General features: G+C 42.3%; 1 protein-coding gene across 1 annotated transcript; it reads right to left on the bottom strand.

The window, feature by feature from the left end:
* Window positions 1–727: 727 nt before the first annotated feature.
* Window positions 728–1,297, bottom strand: LOC122686067 (interferon alpha-1). Its single transcript, XM_043891161.1, has one exon. It carries the CDS (start codon window positions 1,295–1,297, stop codon window positions 728–730), a length of 570 nt encoding a protein of 189 aa, XP_043747096.1.
* Window positions 1,298–14,527: the final 13,230 nt, after the last annotated feature.

Here is a 14,527-nt window from a genome sequence, read left to right as displayed (position 1 = left end):
CTGGTTTCTGCCCTACTTTTCTGCCAAACCAGATCTTACTAAAGTCACCAAAGGCATCTGTGCTTCCAGAGCCACTGGATAGTTCAGCCCTGTGTGAAAGTGGTGGTTGCCCAGTTGTGTCTGACTCTTTACGACCCCACCTATAGCCCGTCAGGCTCCTCTATCCATGGGGATTCTCCAGGCAAGAATACGGGAGTGGGTTGCCATGCCCTCCTCCAGGGGATCTTCCCAACCCAGGAATCAAACCAGGGTCTCCTGCATTGTAGGCATATTCTTTACCAGCTGGCCCACCAGGGAACCCCCTATATATATATATATATGCCCCAATGTAATTTTTTAAAAAATAATAAAAAATAGAAGTTTTCTGTACCCAAAAATTTAATGAACATGGAAAATAATAAATAGACTAAATACAAAGAATGTATTTTTTCTCTGAAACCACTGTGTAAAGATTCACATATTATTATACGAACAAGGTTATTTAAATCTTTATAAATAGGTAAATAAATAAATAAATGATAGATAAATAGATCAGCTTGGGCATCTGTGAGGGCCTAGTGCCTGTAGAATAGAACATGATATAGCTTAAATTCTTGAAAACATTTGACAACCGGATTCATTTCAGGGCTCAATGACAGCAGAAATGAGAGTCCTCCACGTGGCCGCGCAGGAGGCATGTGGTCTTGTTGGTCTGTGAGAATCATTTCCGTGTTGAACCAGGTGTGTGTCAGTCCTTCCTCCGGAATCTCTCCTGCAAGTTTGTTGACGAAGAGAAGGCTCTCATGACTTCCGCTCTGACAACCTCCCAGGCACAAGGGCTGTGTCCCTTCTCTTGCAGATAGAGAGTGACTCTGTGGAAGTATTTCCTCAGAGCCAGGCTGGAGTCCCCCTTGAGCAGGGGAGCCCCTTGCAGCCCCTGCTCCTGCCTCAGACAGGCTTGCAGGGCAGTGAGCTGCTGATCCAGTGCAGTGCGGAGCTTGTCCAGGAGGCTCTGGTCCCACGCAGCGGCCGAGCCCTGAGTGCTGAAGAGCTGGAAGGTGTGCTGGGTCACCTCGTGGAGCACAGAGATGGCTTGAGCCTTCTGCAGCTGGCTGCCACCCAGCGCCTCCTGGGGGAATGCAAAGTCATTTCTGTCCTGCAGGCAGGAGGAAGGGGAGACCCTCCTCAGTTGTCGCAGGAGCGTCAGGACCCTCCTGTTGGCCAGGCTGTGGGTGTGAGGCAGATGGCAGCCCAGAGAGCAGATGGCGTTGCAGCTGAGCAGCAGCAGGGCCAGGAGTAGGGACCAGGCTGGGGCCATCCGGGACCTTGCAGATGCTGCTGGCCTGGGGAGGTGGGTGACTCTGTGAACCTGCTCTCTAGGTTCTCTGAAGACCTTCCTTCAGGCCTGTGTCTTAAATAGGAGCCCATGGTTTCCATTTTCTGAAAGTCCCCTCTTACTTTCTACTTCTCTCTTTGCTTTTCATTTTGTACTGTCCAAATGGGTTAGGGCAGAATGTCTCAATCATTTTTTTTTTCATTATTGCTCTTCTTTCTTCTTCCTACAGAGCCTTTCTAGATATTTTTTTCCTAATTCCTCCCCACCTCATGAAATTTTGATAACACTGATATATTGTGTATGTATTTATGTAACCTATGGATGTCTCTACTCTGTACATAGAAAAAGAGTGGAAATCTTACTCTTTAAATTCAGTGCAGAGTTAAATTTCAGCTTCAATTTAAATCTGAGAGTTATTGAATTTTAATTTAACTTTAAAACTAAGTTTTCAGAGTGACTTTTAATGTAACATATTTACTTATATAAGTCAATTCAGTTCAGTCACTCAGTCGTGTCCGACTCTTTGCGACCCCATGAACTGCAGCATGCCAGGCCTCCCTGTCCATCACCAACTCCCAGAGTCCACCCAAACCCATGTCCCTCAAGTCGGTGATGCCATCCAACCACCTCATCCTCTGTTGTCCCCTTCTTCTGCCCTCAATCTCTCCCAGCATCAGGGTCTTTTCCAATGAGTCAGCTCTTCGCATCAGGTGGCCAAAGTATTGGAGTTTCAGCTTCAACATCAGTCCTACAAGGAACACCCAGGACTGATCTCCTTTAGGATGGACTGGTTGGATCCTCTTACAATCCAAGGAACTCTCAAGAGTCTTCTCCAACACCACAGTTCAAAATCATCAATTCTTTAGTGCTCAGCTTTCTTTATAGTTCAACTCTCACATCCATACATGACCACTGGAAAAACCATAGCCTTTAGGAGACGAACCTTTGTTGGCAAAGTAATGTCTCTGCTTTTTAATACGCTTTCTAGGTTGGTCATAACTTTCCTTCCAAAGAGTAAGCGTCTTTTAATTTCATTGCTTCAGTCACCATCTGCAGTGATTTTGGAGCCCAGGAAAATAAAGTTAGCCACTGTTTCCCCATCTATCTGCCATGAAGTGATGGGACCAGATGCCATGATCTTAGTTTTCTGAATGTTGGGCTTTAATCCAACTTTTTCACTCTCCTCTTTCACTTTCATCAAGAGGCTCTTTAGTTCTTCACTTTCTTCCATAAGGGTGGTGTCATCTGCATATATGAAGTTATTGTTATTTCTCCCAGCAATCTTGATTCCAGCTTGTGCTTCCTCCAGCCCAGTGTTTCTTATGATGTACTCTGCATATAAGTTAAATAAGCAGGGTGACAATATACTCCTTTTCCCATTTGGAACCAGTCTGTTGTTCCATGTCCAGTCCTAACTGTTGCTTCCTGACCTGCATACATATAAGTAGGAATTTTCAAATACAGTATTCAAATTATCAAATTACATATTCAAGTAAAATTTAGATAAATATTTTATAATAATACCAAAGTATAGACATACATAAAAGTAATTCAAATCTGCTCAAAATCATTGAAAAACTATTTCTTTCATATTTATTTTAGGGACTTAACATTTAATTTTGCTTCATATCAAAAAACAATTGTTACTTCACTGCCTGCTAGATATTCATCTGGATATTGTTACCATTTTTTTCTGTTTACCACTCACCACAATCATGATTATGTTGAACAACTCTAGAAGAATTACATAATAAAATGTAATTTTTTATTTTATTTACAAATGAAAATTTCTATTTGTATTTAGTTTCCAGAGTCCAAATCACACTGAAACTCAAACACAAACAACCTCCACAAGATAGCCAATGGTTGCTCCTAAGTATGGGAAGGCTACCTCTCACAATATGACTTTGAGATCACGCAACTGATGGAGAGAAGGTTCTCCAATGAACCATCAAGTCACCTTAGGTTGTACCACCATTGGTGTACATCATTTGTTTTTCTTCCTTGAACTCAATCTCAATGCTTCCCTTGTGCATAATATATTAGAAAGCCCAAATACAGAAATAAATACTAAGGCGTAAGATTTTGTTATATCTGGTTTAGCTTTGAAGTACCACAAATCATTGTAATGACAAGATTTGCTCATATTCCAAAAAATAAATGTCCGCAAACATGGAAACATATCATCCCCGGTAGAAAGCATGATTTAGGAATCACCATCCATTTGAATCTTTCTCTGTATTGTTGCATTAAATTTCAGATTTCGCAAGGGACATTCAAGGTTCCAATCCAAGTCTGTTCTTTTTAGACAAAAGGAAACCACCTTTGTGATTTATTCAGAACTGGATAAATATTGATGTTTTTCATGGGAAGAATTAGCTTTCAGTTCTGCTTCAGTGAATTTTCTGTTGCCTCAGCATCTATGTTCCAAACTTCAGGCAATAGGTTGTGACCATCTTTGACTCCGTCTTATTGTCTGTGGTCTCTTTGGCACCAGTCCCAGTACAATCGAGCAACAAGTAGTTTTCACTAGAGCAGTTTCTCAGATTTCCTCCTGCCACTGGAAGGTATTTACAGATGACCAAGCTATTTTGCTTCCTTTTGAACATATGTGCTAGGATTGTAATAGACAATGGCTAATATTTTTACTCTACTCCTACTGGTATCAGTAATGTCTACTAGGGTCTTCCCTAGTGACTCAATGGTAAAGCGTCTGCCTGAAATGCGGGAGACACCAGTCGAATCCCTGACCTGAGAAGATCCCAGGTGCCGCAGAGCAACTGAGTCCATGAGCCACAACTATCGAGCATGTGCTCTAGAGCTGGGGAACTGCAACCACTGAAGCCAAAGAGCTCTAGACCTGTGCTCTGTAACAAGAGAAGACACCGCATTGAGGAGCCCACACACTGCACCCGGAGAATAGCCCCGACTCACTGCAACTAGAGAAAAGCCCCAGCAGCAAGGAAGACCAGCACAGCCATGAATAAGTAAATCAATAAACTTATTTAAAAAAATAATGCCTACTATGTTTATTGATAAAACCACTAGGATTCTCTTTCCTTGAAGGTGCATATAGCTCTAGGGATTCAAGTGGCAAGAGCAGCACAATTTTCAGCTTTTGCCTGGGCTTCCCAGGTGGTGCTAGTCATAATGAACCCGCCTGCCAATGCATAAAATTCATGGGTTCAATCCCTGGGTCGGGAAGATCCCCTGGAGGAGGGCATGGGAAACCACCCCAGTATTCTTGCCTGGAGAATCCCATGAAGAGAGGCGCCAGGCAGGTTACAGTCCATGGGGTCACTAAGGGTCAGGCACCTCTGAAGCAACTTAACACACATGCATATTAAACTCAGGAGGATGCCTTGTCTCTAGTTTGTCCTCTACTAGGTCATGATAGCAAAGAACAGCCTGGTGTCACCTACAGAGCCAGGCGTCTGAACTCAAGCTCTCCGTGATTCACAGTGAACAGCAACCAGACAATTTACCACGTTACTGGTTGGTGTATCTTTACTGATACGGCAATTACTACTTGTATCCTGATAGTCTTTGGAGATTCCTCACAAAGAATGAGGAATGGCCATTTTCATCCTGTATCTTCATTCCCCTCCATGGGATGGTGGGCTCCATCCCAGTCTGATTTCCAAAATTTGGCATATGAGAATTAAACTCTTACTTCAGGTTCAAAAGCAGAGTTTGTATTCTGAGTCCTTTGCCTGCTCCTTTGGCAGAAACCGAGAAATGAGAAACTGCTCGTTCTCCTTTATTTACTCAGCATGACTGTGTCCTCTCTTCCAGATATCGAGTATGTAGCCTTCAGTGACCTTTCTGGTCTCAAAGTTTCAGTCCCCACAAAATTCTTATCTTGAAGCCCTAATCCCCAGAGTGATGGTATCAGGTGACGAACCCTTAGGGATGTGATTAGGGCATGAGTATGGAGGTCTCAAGAATGGAATTACTGCCCTTATAAAAGATGTGGCTATAAAACCCTCACTCTCCGGTCCTGTGATTATACAAGAAAGAACTCTACAGTGTGAGACCTGAAGCAGGCTCTCACCAGAACTGGGCCAAGCTGACACCCAGATCTTAGAATTCCAGACTCTAGAACTGTGAGCAATACGTTTGCTCTTTACAAACTACCCAGTCTATGCTATTTTGTTGAAGAAGCCCGAATAGTGAGACCTGGCCTGATCTATTGTATCCTCAGAATACCTCTCAGGAGTCTGTAAAATAGCTAAAGGGAGAGGCACATCCAACTCAACCCCATTTCCTAGACATCTAGTCTGAGCCCTATCATTGCTTGAGCTCAATCCATATTTATGTAACATTAATTCACAATGATGGCAGTGATAGGAGAAAGGGTAACACCAACATCTATTAGATACAAATATCTAATACAGAAGACAAAAATCTAAAAATACTTTAAGATTCTTTACGGTTCTACAAGGGAAGTTATAGTGGAATATTGTGAGAGGCATTTTTCTACAGATCATTTATAGGAATACTTTATTCAAGTTTGTGTTTTCAATATTTGGAAAGTGTGATGAGTGGAAGATCCACTGTCCACTTTTAGTTCAGTGATTCTCAAGTACTTGCAAGGAGCTGCCTGATCATTCTTTGGTTGTCTCCCTCAGGTAATAAGGAAACACTTTGTCTACACTTGTAGATGTTTTCCTCATCAGCCTATGCCTTTGGGAGTCAACCTGAATGCTTCTTTCAAATAGTCTATGATGCTGTGAACTCTGGGTAACAGCTCTGTCATCTTCCCAAGCTGAAACTGTGAAGAACATTGGTTTTCCCCTTGCACACCCACCCAGAGCTCCATTAGGACAAATAGTGCAAAAATGAAAAAATGGTCTTGTGCACAGAATTTGTCTTCTCCTCTCTTAATCATCCGATTATTTCCCAACTTCCTTGCAATAAGACTCCCATGAGGATAAGTCCAGGCCATGTAATGTGAGAAGTGCTATTACCCTATCTAGTCCTGGTCCTTGGAAGCATCCCATGTGATCCACCAGACTTTTCTCTTTGTCTTCAAGGAGAATAGACTCAAGTGCTACAGAGAAATTCGGAGTCACATGTTGATGATGGAAAAAATGCAAAACAAGTGGATCCATATCCTCAACTCACTCTTTGGAGGAGAGCAAGCTAGAAGATTCACCTGATCAAGAAGGCCTGAATTGTGCTCTTCAAAGAGAAAAGAAAGTGTCCATTAGAATCAAATTCCTGACACTTTGCTTTTACCTGTTACAGAGGCTAAGCATTAGGTTAAATGACAAATACCTTTAATCCAGCATACTCTCTTAAAAACTTTTCCATAAAAAATAAGTTTCATATGTTGAAAATAGCAAATACCCTCAAAACACATGAAAATATCTTTTCCTTTATGTTATAAAATTGTTTATTAAATAAAAGAGATTGTGTTATTCTGTTTAAATATTTTTGTAAAATTGTGATTTTGATTTCAGGCATTTGTCACCTTGTAAGCAAACAGATGATCACTTTGGAGGCTTAAACAAACAACAGTCTGATTGAGTGGAGAGTGTCACAAGTATAATTTTCATTTTATCTGTTGACTTTTCTTGAGGATTCTTACATGAGAGAAAGGAACTTTTCAATTTACACTCTGACAACCTCCCAGGCACAGGGGCTGTATGCCTTTCCCTTCAAGTAGAGATGGATTCCTTGAAAATACTTCCGGACAGCAATTCCCAAATCGGGACAACCCAGAGTCACTTCTTCCAGCTTTTCCAGGCTCTGACCCAGGCTGGAGTAGTTTGTCGAGGAGGGCGCTGTTCCAAGCAGCTCAGCTGCTCTCCGTGGTGAAGAGGTGGTTGAAGATCTGCTGGAGCATCAGTTGGTGATAACAGGTGCCTTGAGTCATCTGGATTGGGGTGATATTCTCTCTTCTCCAAGGAAATCTGAAGTCGTGTCTGTGCTCTAGGCATGACTGAGAGGGGATCGTTTTCATCTGTCTCAAATGTATGAAGATTTCTTTGTTGCCAAGAGGACAAGCAGGGATGGAACAGGGCATCACTCCTGCCACTAGCATGTAGATCTTGGCCATACAGAGTTTCCACAGTTTATTGGATAACTGTTTATTTATAAATTGTGGAAAATTTTGAAAGAGATGGGAATACCAGACCACCTGACCTGACTCTTGAGAAACCTGTATGCAGGTCAGGAAGCAACAGTTAAACCTGGAGATGGAACAACAGACTGGTTCCAAATAGGAAAAGGAGTACGTCAAGGCTGCAGAGTATATTATGAGAAACACTGGACTGGAAGAAGCACAAGCTGGAATCAAGATTGCCGGGAGAAATATCAATAACCTCAGATATGCAGATGATACCACCCTTATGGCAGAAAGAGAAGAAAAACTAAAGAGCCTTTTGATGAAAGTGAAAGAAGAGACTTAAAGTTGACTTAAACCTCAACATTCAGAGAACTAAGATCATGGCATCCAGTCCCATCACTTCATGGCAAACAGATGGGGAAAGAGTGGGAACAGTGGCTGACTATTTTTGGGGGCTCCAAAATCACTGCAGATGGTGACTGCAGCCATGAAATTAAAAGATGCTTACTCCTTGGAAGGAAAGTTATAACCAACCTAGACAGCATATAAAAAGCAGAGACATTACTTTGCCAACAAAGTTTCGTCTAGTCAAGGCTATGGTTTTTCCAGTAGTCATGTAAGGATGTGAGAGTTGGACTATAAAGAAAGCTGAGAGCCAGAGAATTGATGCTTTTGAACTGTGGTGTTGGAGAAGACTCTTGAGAGTCCCTTGGACTGCAAGGAGATCCAACCAGTCCATCCTAAAGGAGGTCAGTCCTGGGTGTTCATTGGAAGGACTGACGTTGAAGCTGAAACTCTAACACTTTGGCCACCTGATGGGAAGAGCTGACTCCTTTGAAAAGACCCTGAGGTGGGGAAAGATTGAAGACAGGAGGAGAAGGCGACGAGAGAATGAGATGGTTGGATGGCATCACCGATTCAATGGACATGAGTTTGGGTAAACTCTGGGAGCTGGTGATGGACAGGGAGGCCTGGCGTGCTGCGGTTCATGGAGTCGCAGAGTTGGACACGACTGAGGGACTGGACTGAACTGAACTGGATACAGTTTCCTTGATTCACTGGAAGGCCAACAGGGGGCGCGCGGACACCACTAATTAATGAGGGAAAGGTTTCTTCGCCCGGTCCTGGGAGAGCGCCTCTCCAGGAGGCCACAAGAGGGCGGAGGATGTCGTCTTATCGGTTTTATTCGGGAGTTTGCGAGTTCTGAGACTTCGTTTCAGCGGTTTGGCAGCCAGAGGGGAAAGGCGTCGCTGCTCAGAGACCAGGTTGGTGCTTCTTTAATAGTGCATTTAGAAATCTTCAGTCTGAGCCCTCGCCAGAGACATTTCGTGTGAAGGCCACCCCGGAACGTTGCATTTCTGGGCTTCCCCTGAGTGTTGTGCTTTCTTTTCGCACAGAAACTTGAGCGAGGCCATTTTTACAAAGAAAATGCGTGTACACTGGCGTTTGAAGCGGAGACTCAGAGCGAGTTGGGGCCGATTTTTCAGATTCGGGCTCCTTTCTGGCGCGATGAAGAGACAGCTCACGGAAAGGGGAACTTGGCGGCGGCGATGGGACGACGGGACGGTGTTGGGGACGCCCTGGGGGTGAGTCGGGGCGCGGTCCCCACCCGAGGACGGGGGAGATGTGCGCCCCTGGAGATGCTCTGGGACTTTCAGGCTGTCGTTCAATGAATGGGCCCCGAAGTGGGGGAGTAAGTATTGAACAACTGAAAAGTAGGAATATTCAAAAACTAACAGGAATATATGCCTTTAAATTTCTACTTAATTATATTTGTCTCATTAAATGTTTAAAATTTTTATTTTTTAAATATTTTTATGAAAACATTTTAAATATTAGATATGTGATATTAAGGTATGCATATTAAAATATGTATTAATATTTATTAGTATTTTATTAAATTCTATTTAAGCTATGGTTTATTTATACTGAAACAAGAATTTAATATGATTTTACTTTCCTGGCTTTAATGGAAGCAAACTCAATATATTCAAGATCACTTCTATATTTGTTTGACAATTTCTTCTCACTCTGTGACAGTCTTAATTTTTATTTAACCCGAGTTTCTGAAACACCGCTGCCAGCACCCCACCTTGAGTGTAGTGTAGAAAAAAGAATTAGTGCAGATGTCCCTGGTTCAATGATTAAGGCTGAGCTTTCAAGGCAAGAGGTGTGAATGTGATGTCTGGTCTGGGTACTAAGATCCACATGCAGTGCTGTGCAGTAAAAAGAAAGGAAAGAAGGATGGAAGAGAGAGACAGAGAGGAACCAAAGAAAGAAGAGGCAGTGTCCTGTACAAAGCGTTGAGGGCATTTACCAGGTCTGATCTTTTCATTTTCTTTGGGAAGAATTTTATAGGTGAAATGAAAATTGCCCAGATTTCATTGGCAATGTGAAGCCTTCCTTTGTGAGACACACATGGTCTTGCAAATGAAAGGGCATTTCTTGTCTTTCTTGAAAATTTTGATGTTTTGTTCAGCGTGTATATTTTGGCACTTTCGTTTTTTAATATTGAGTTACAGTATTATTTATCTTGGTGTCTTAGACTTGGTGCCTTTTTACATGTCATACTTAAGAGAAGTCCTTTCTTACTTTGCCCCAATACTAGCCCAAGAAATAGCTTTAGAAATACTGTTGCCACCTTCCCTGGATGAAAGTATAGGAATGTCCCATTTCTTGTCATCCTCTCCTGTTTCACTGTATAACTGATTTCCTGGTCTCTTTAACCATTAAAAAAAAAAAACTTTGTCTTAAAATAATATCACCAAAGGTGGTCTGAGACTAACTGAGCATGATGTAAGGGACTGTTTGCCTCATTTATACTCTTCACAGAGCAGCCATTATTTTGTCAGACAATTTTTCAAGATGCTGGTTCTCTGCAAAAGGATTCAAGTGCTGTAAGATTTCTTTCCATAATGTTCTAGGACTGCTGTAAGCCTGGACTCTTGGGATCTGCTCCTTCAGAGACTTTGGGGCAGCCCCCCTCTCCTAGACTTTGCTTTTGGGGGGCCTCAAAACACAGCATTTTAGCCATTTTCCTTCTCTCCAAATCTTTTTTTTTAATATCTTTTTTTTTTCTATTAAGAAAAATAATTACCTTTAGACTGCCTTCATCTGATTTCCTCTTCAGCCACCCCTTAGCTTTTGGTAACTACAAATCTGGTTTCTTTTTCTCTCAGTGTGATTTTGAAGTACAACATAATCTGTGTCTTAAAAAGTAGCATCAGAGGTGGTCTAACTGAAACTGAGGTTGAGGAAAGGGACTGCTTATCTCATTTATTAACAGAGCTGTTGCTGCTGCTAAGTCGCTTCAGCCGTGTCTGACTCTGTGCGACCCCATAGATGGCAGCCCACCAGGCTCCTCCATCCATGGGATTTTCCAGGCAAGAGTACTGCAGTGGGGTGCCATTGCCTTTTCTGTATTAACAGAGCTGTTGTGTTTCATTAGACAACTTTCCTAGAATCTGTTTGTCTGCAAAGAACTTCAAGTGCTGTGGGATTTCTCTACATAATGTACCAGGCACTGATCAAAAGGGAGGAAACTTGGGCTCCTGGGCTCCTTCCGAGTCCTGCAGGCAGTCCCTCTCCTAGAATGAACTCTTGGGGCCTCAATATGCAGACCTTTGACAGAGTTAAGGGGCTTGCAGGCAGAGCTTCTCTTGGTTGGACTGAGGGTGGAGGAAACAGGTGACTCTTGGTTCTATTGATATGAAAGACTGCTGTCATTCACTCAGTTCCACATGCTCAGCCGGTAATTTGCAAACTTTATGTTATTTGAACTATACAATGTCATTTGTGATGGTACTAAAGTTGTCTTCATCTTTTAGAAGAGGAAGTGAAAGTCTGGTGTGGCTACACTCAGGAGCCCCAGATTGTGTGAGAGTAGACCTTCCTGCTGCTCCCAGTCCCTCCTCTTCATCAGCTCTGAGAACCGGCCCTCAGCTGCTCTGAGCTCCTGCTGCCTCCTTCCTCCTCATCCTCCCTCCAGTGTCCTCTGTCCTACTCCCAGGAGGGCAGACACCATCACTGCCTGAGTCTTCTGGAATCCATATCTCCAAGCACATTGTCACATGTCTGTGCGGTCAGCACACATTGGTACAGAATGAAGAGAACTGTATGAATTAACCCATGTTCAGTGTTATGCCACTATTATCTGTAGACCATCAGAAAATGAGAGCTATGGTCCTGTAAATAACTGTGGAAGAAGTAAAACCTTATGTATTAGACCTTAAAAAGAAAATGCAGAGAGTTGTGGCTAGATTTATTTTGGTGCAATCTAAAAACTGTCAGAAGAGTCTGCAGAGTCACACCTCTAAGTTCTCTTTTACAGTAAAGAGGAGAGATTGAGCTTCAGGTTTTTCTTTCAAGCTGAGTTGACTCTTATAGATGAATATCTCCTTTTGGAGTGAGACTTTTCCATGAGTATATTTCATTTCCAGTGTAATAACACAAAAGAAGCATCAAAGCTGTGACATTCTCTGATGCCCAGAATAGAAGGGAAAAGTTTTTCAGTGGAAACAAAATTGAGAAAATTGCAGAAAGTGACAATACTGACCTATTTAAAGATCTTATTTGCGGGAAGGTGCTGGGAACAGCTGGATAAAGGCTGACACAGCCCGACGTCTGCAGCATCACCAAGCTCACCAGATTCCAACCCCTTCCCTGATGACATGGAGGGTGATGTTCTCCAGCCCTGGAGAATGGTGATCATCACCATTGCCATCCTCTCAGAGACCAGGAATCCCCCAAATTCAGCACTTCTGTGAAACTGAGTCCCAGGGCTACAGCTCAACAAGGTGCTCACAGTTGCCTTCCCTGCGCCCCAGCTGCCGGGAGGGCACCGCAGAACCCCCTGTGACAGAGCCACTGGCCCTGCCGCCCAGCGGGAACTGACTCCCGTTCCAGTGCCTCGAACTCAGGCACCCAGTCCACCGGGGAGAACCCAGGAGTCCCCGTAGGCAGGAGCCCCAGGCCGGGCCAGGTGAGGTGCCGCCAGGGCCCAGAGAACTTGTGGGGCCTCTGGAGCAGAGAGAAAACTTCCTTTTCTGGCCGACTGCCCAGGGGAGCTTTTCTGCCGCTTCGCTCAGAGCCTTTGATTTCTGCACCTGCCCTTGTATCCACCCTCCTCTTCCTGGGAGGAGATTTTAGGCAGAGCGGTTTACATTGGTGCCCGTTTATGCTATGGTTGATGGCCGGAAATCAGAGCATGTTGTGCTGTGTTTTCAGATTCAGGACTGTTTCTGGGGGAAAAGTCAAATTCTGGGGAAAGGGGGAAAGCATCTACAATTTGGACAGGAATCTGCTAGATATTGGGACCCTCCAGTGGGAGGGCTTGAGGGAAAGACTGAGACTTACAGGAGCCCCAGGGGAACGGGAAATGGTTTCATTTAATATAAATGGTTAATTTCTCCTGCAGTATTCAAGTAGTTGAAAAATATTTTAAAATGTGTGAGTAAGTCTTAAACTTACACCAAGTTTAAATAGTTTCCTTATGCCCAAACAAGATTTTAAGTTCTTGGCTTCAGTGAAATCAAAATCGTCTGTAATGTTTTCAAAATTACGTCTTCGTTCATCTCAGTTCAATTTAGCGAAAGCCTTATTTGACAAACTGATGACCCAGTAACTGCCTTAAATAATGAATCTCAATTTTCAAAATCTTTTTATCTTCTCATTTCTTTTAACCAAGGACCTTATGTTAAGCTTTCAAATTTATACATAGTTTTTCATTGGAAAGTTTTACTGACATTTTAAAAATGTCATTTCATACAGATAAGTTGCTTTAAAATTCATAATCAAGATGTTTTTGATCAGAACATAATGCAGGTTTACACTTACTATACCATTTGCTACTTGGTAAGTATCTTATATGCCAAGTGCACTGATGGCATGTTGATGTCACGCCCACTAAATAGCTCAGTGTGCTATGACATCATTTCATTTGCTAGTAAAATTTAAAAATTTGTAGATAGGCTTTGTACAATACTAGAAAAGATTAACCTATTCTAATTTGCAGAGGTAGAATTTTTGCATTAAAAATTCGAGTTGAACAAGACACAGATGTGGCATAATCATCTTTAGAGCAGGCATGAAATAATGGCAAAAGGTTTGTATACATCTGGAACAGTAAGCACTCTCACAGCTGTTTGATGTGTCCCTGATGCTATGTATAATCTACTAATTTATGATAATTTTGTAAGCTGTTAAATTAACATCATATAGAGGACATCACATGAGATGGTATGGTGAGTGGAGCACAGTATCCCCATTACCCTCATTCAGTTTTAACTGGAGAAAAATTGCTTTACACTGTTGTCCTGGTTTCTGCTGTACAGCAGCGTAAACCAGCTCTAACTGCACATCTACCCACTCCCATGTCCCTATTTGAAAGCTGAGAAACTGTAGTATAGGACAGGAAAACCAACTGGACTGAATGATGCAGGAAGCTGAAGGAAGAATAAAGAGATGCTCAAATAACAAATATACTGAGAAGACAGGCGTAACCCACAAAAGACAAAAAAACAGCAAGATTGTCATTTTCAAACAGTTTAACTGGTAAAACTATTTTAAACATCATCATAATTATTAGTATCATTATTACATTTACACTTTTATTGACACCCCGAGGACCAGCAGTATCCTACCATTGTGCAGGATGCTGGGTGGGAATAAGAAATGGAGACTCGCTCCTGCTCTGGGGAGTCAGTTCCTCCCCATTTAAGGGACTCTCAGCTAGAAGGTCCTGATGGAGGATGTGTGTGGGGAAAGGGTGTTTAAAACTAAAAAGACCTTGATCTTGAAAAGTACAGACTATAAGAAATTCTTGAAATAATAAACATTGAAATATGGTGAATGAAATGTATAAATTGGTGGGATCTTTTTTGATCAATTTTTATAAATGAATGCTGGCTTGTTACTACAGGAACTTGGATATGCCTCAGTAATGATATTTTTTGTGCAGCACATTGACATATTGATTTTTAAAATCTTTCTTAGAAAATCATACTATTTGAAGACAGACAACATACCTATTTCCAGTAATTAACCCCCTGTTCAAATCTCTTAGGTCCATGGTGCTGAATTAAAGACATGGTGGGTGTGCATGAGATGCTTCAACATATTTCAAATGATCAAATATCAAA

This window comes from Cervus elaphus, chromosome 29 (assembly GCF_910594005.1).
Source record: "Cervus elaphus chromosome 29, mCerEla1.1, whole genome shotgun sequence".
Taxonomy (NCBI): domain Eukaryota; kingdom Metazoa; phylum Chordata; class Mammalia; order Artiodactyla; family Cervidae; genus Cervus; species Cervus elaphus.
The sequence above is the reverse complement of the archived record's forward strand: the minus strand, read 5'-3'. Positions and strand labels throughout refer to the sequence as shown.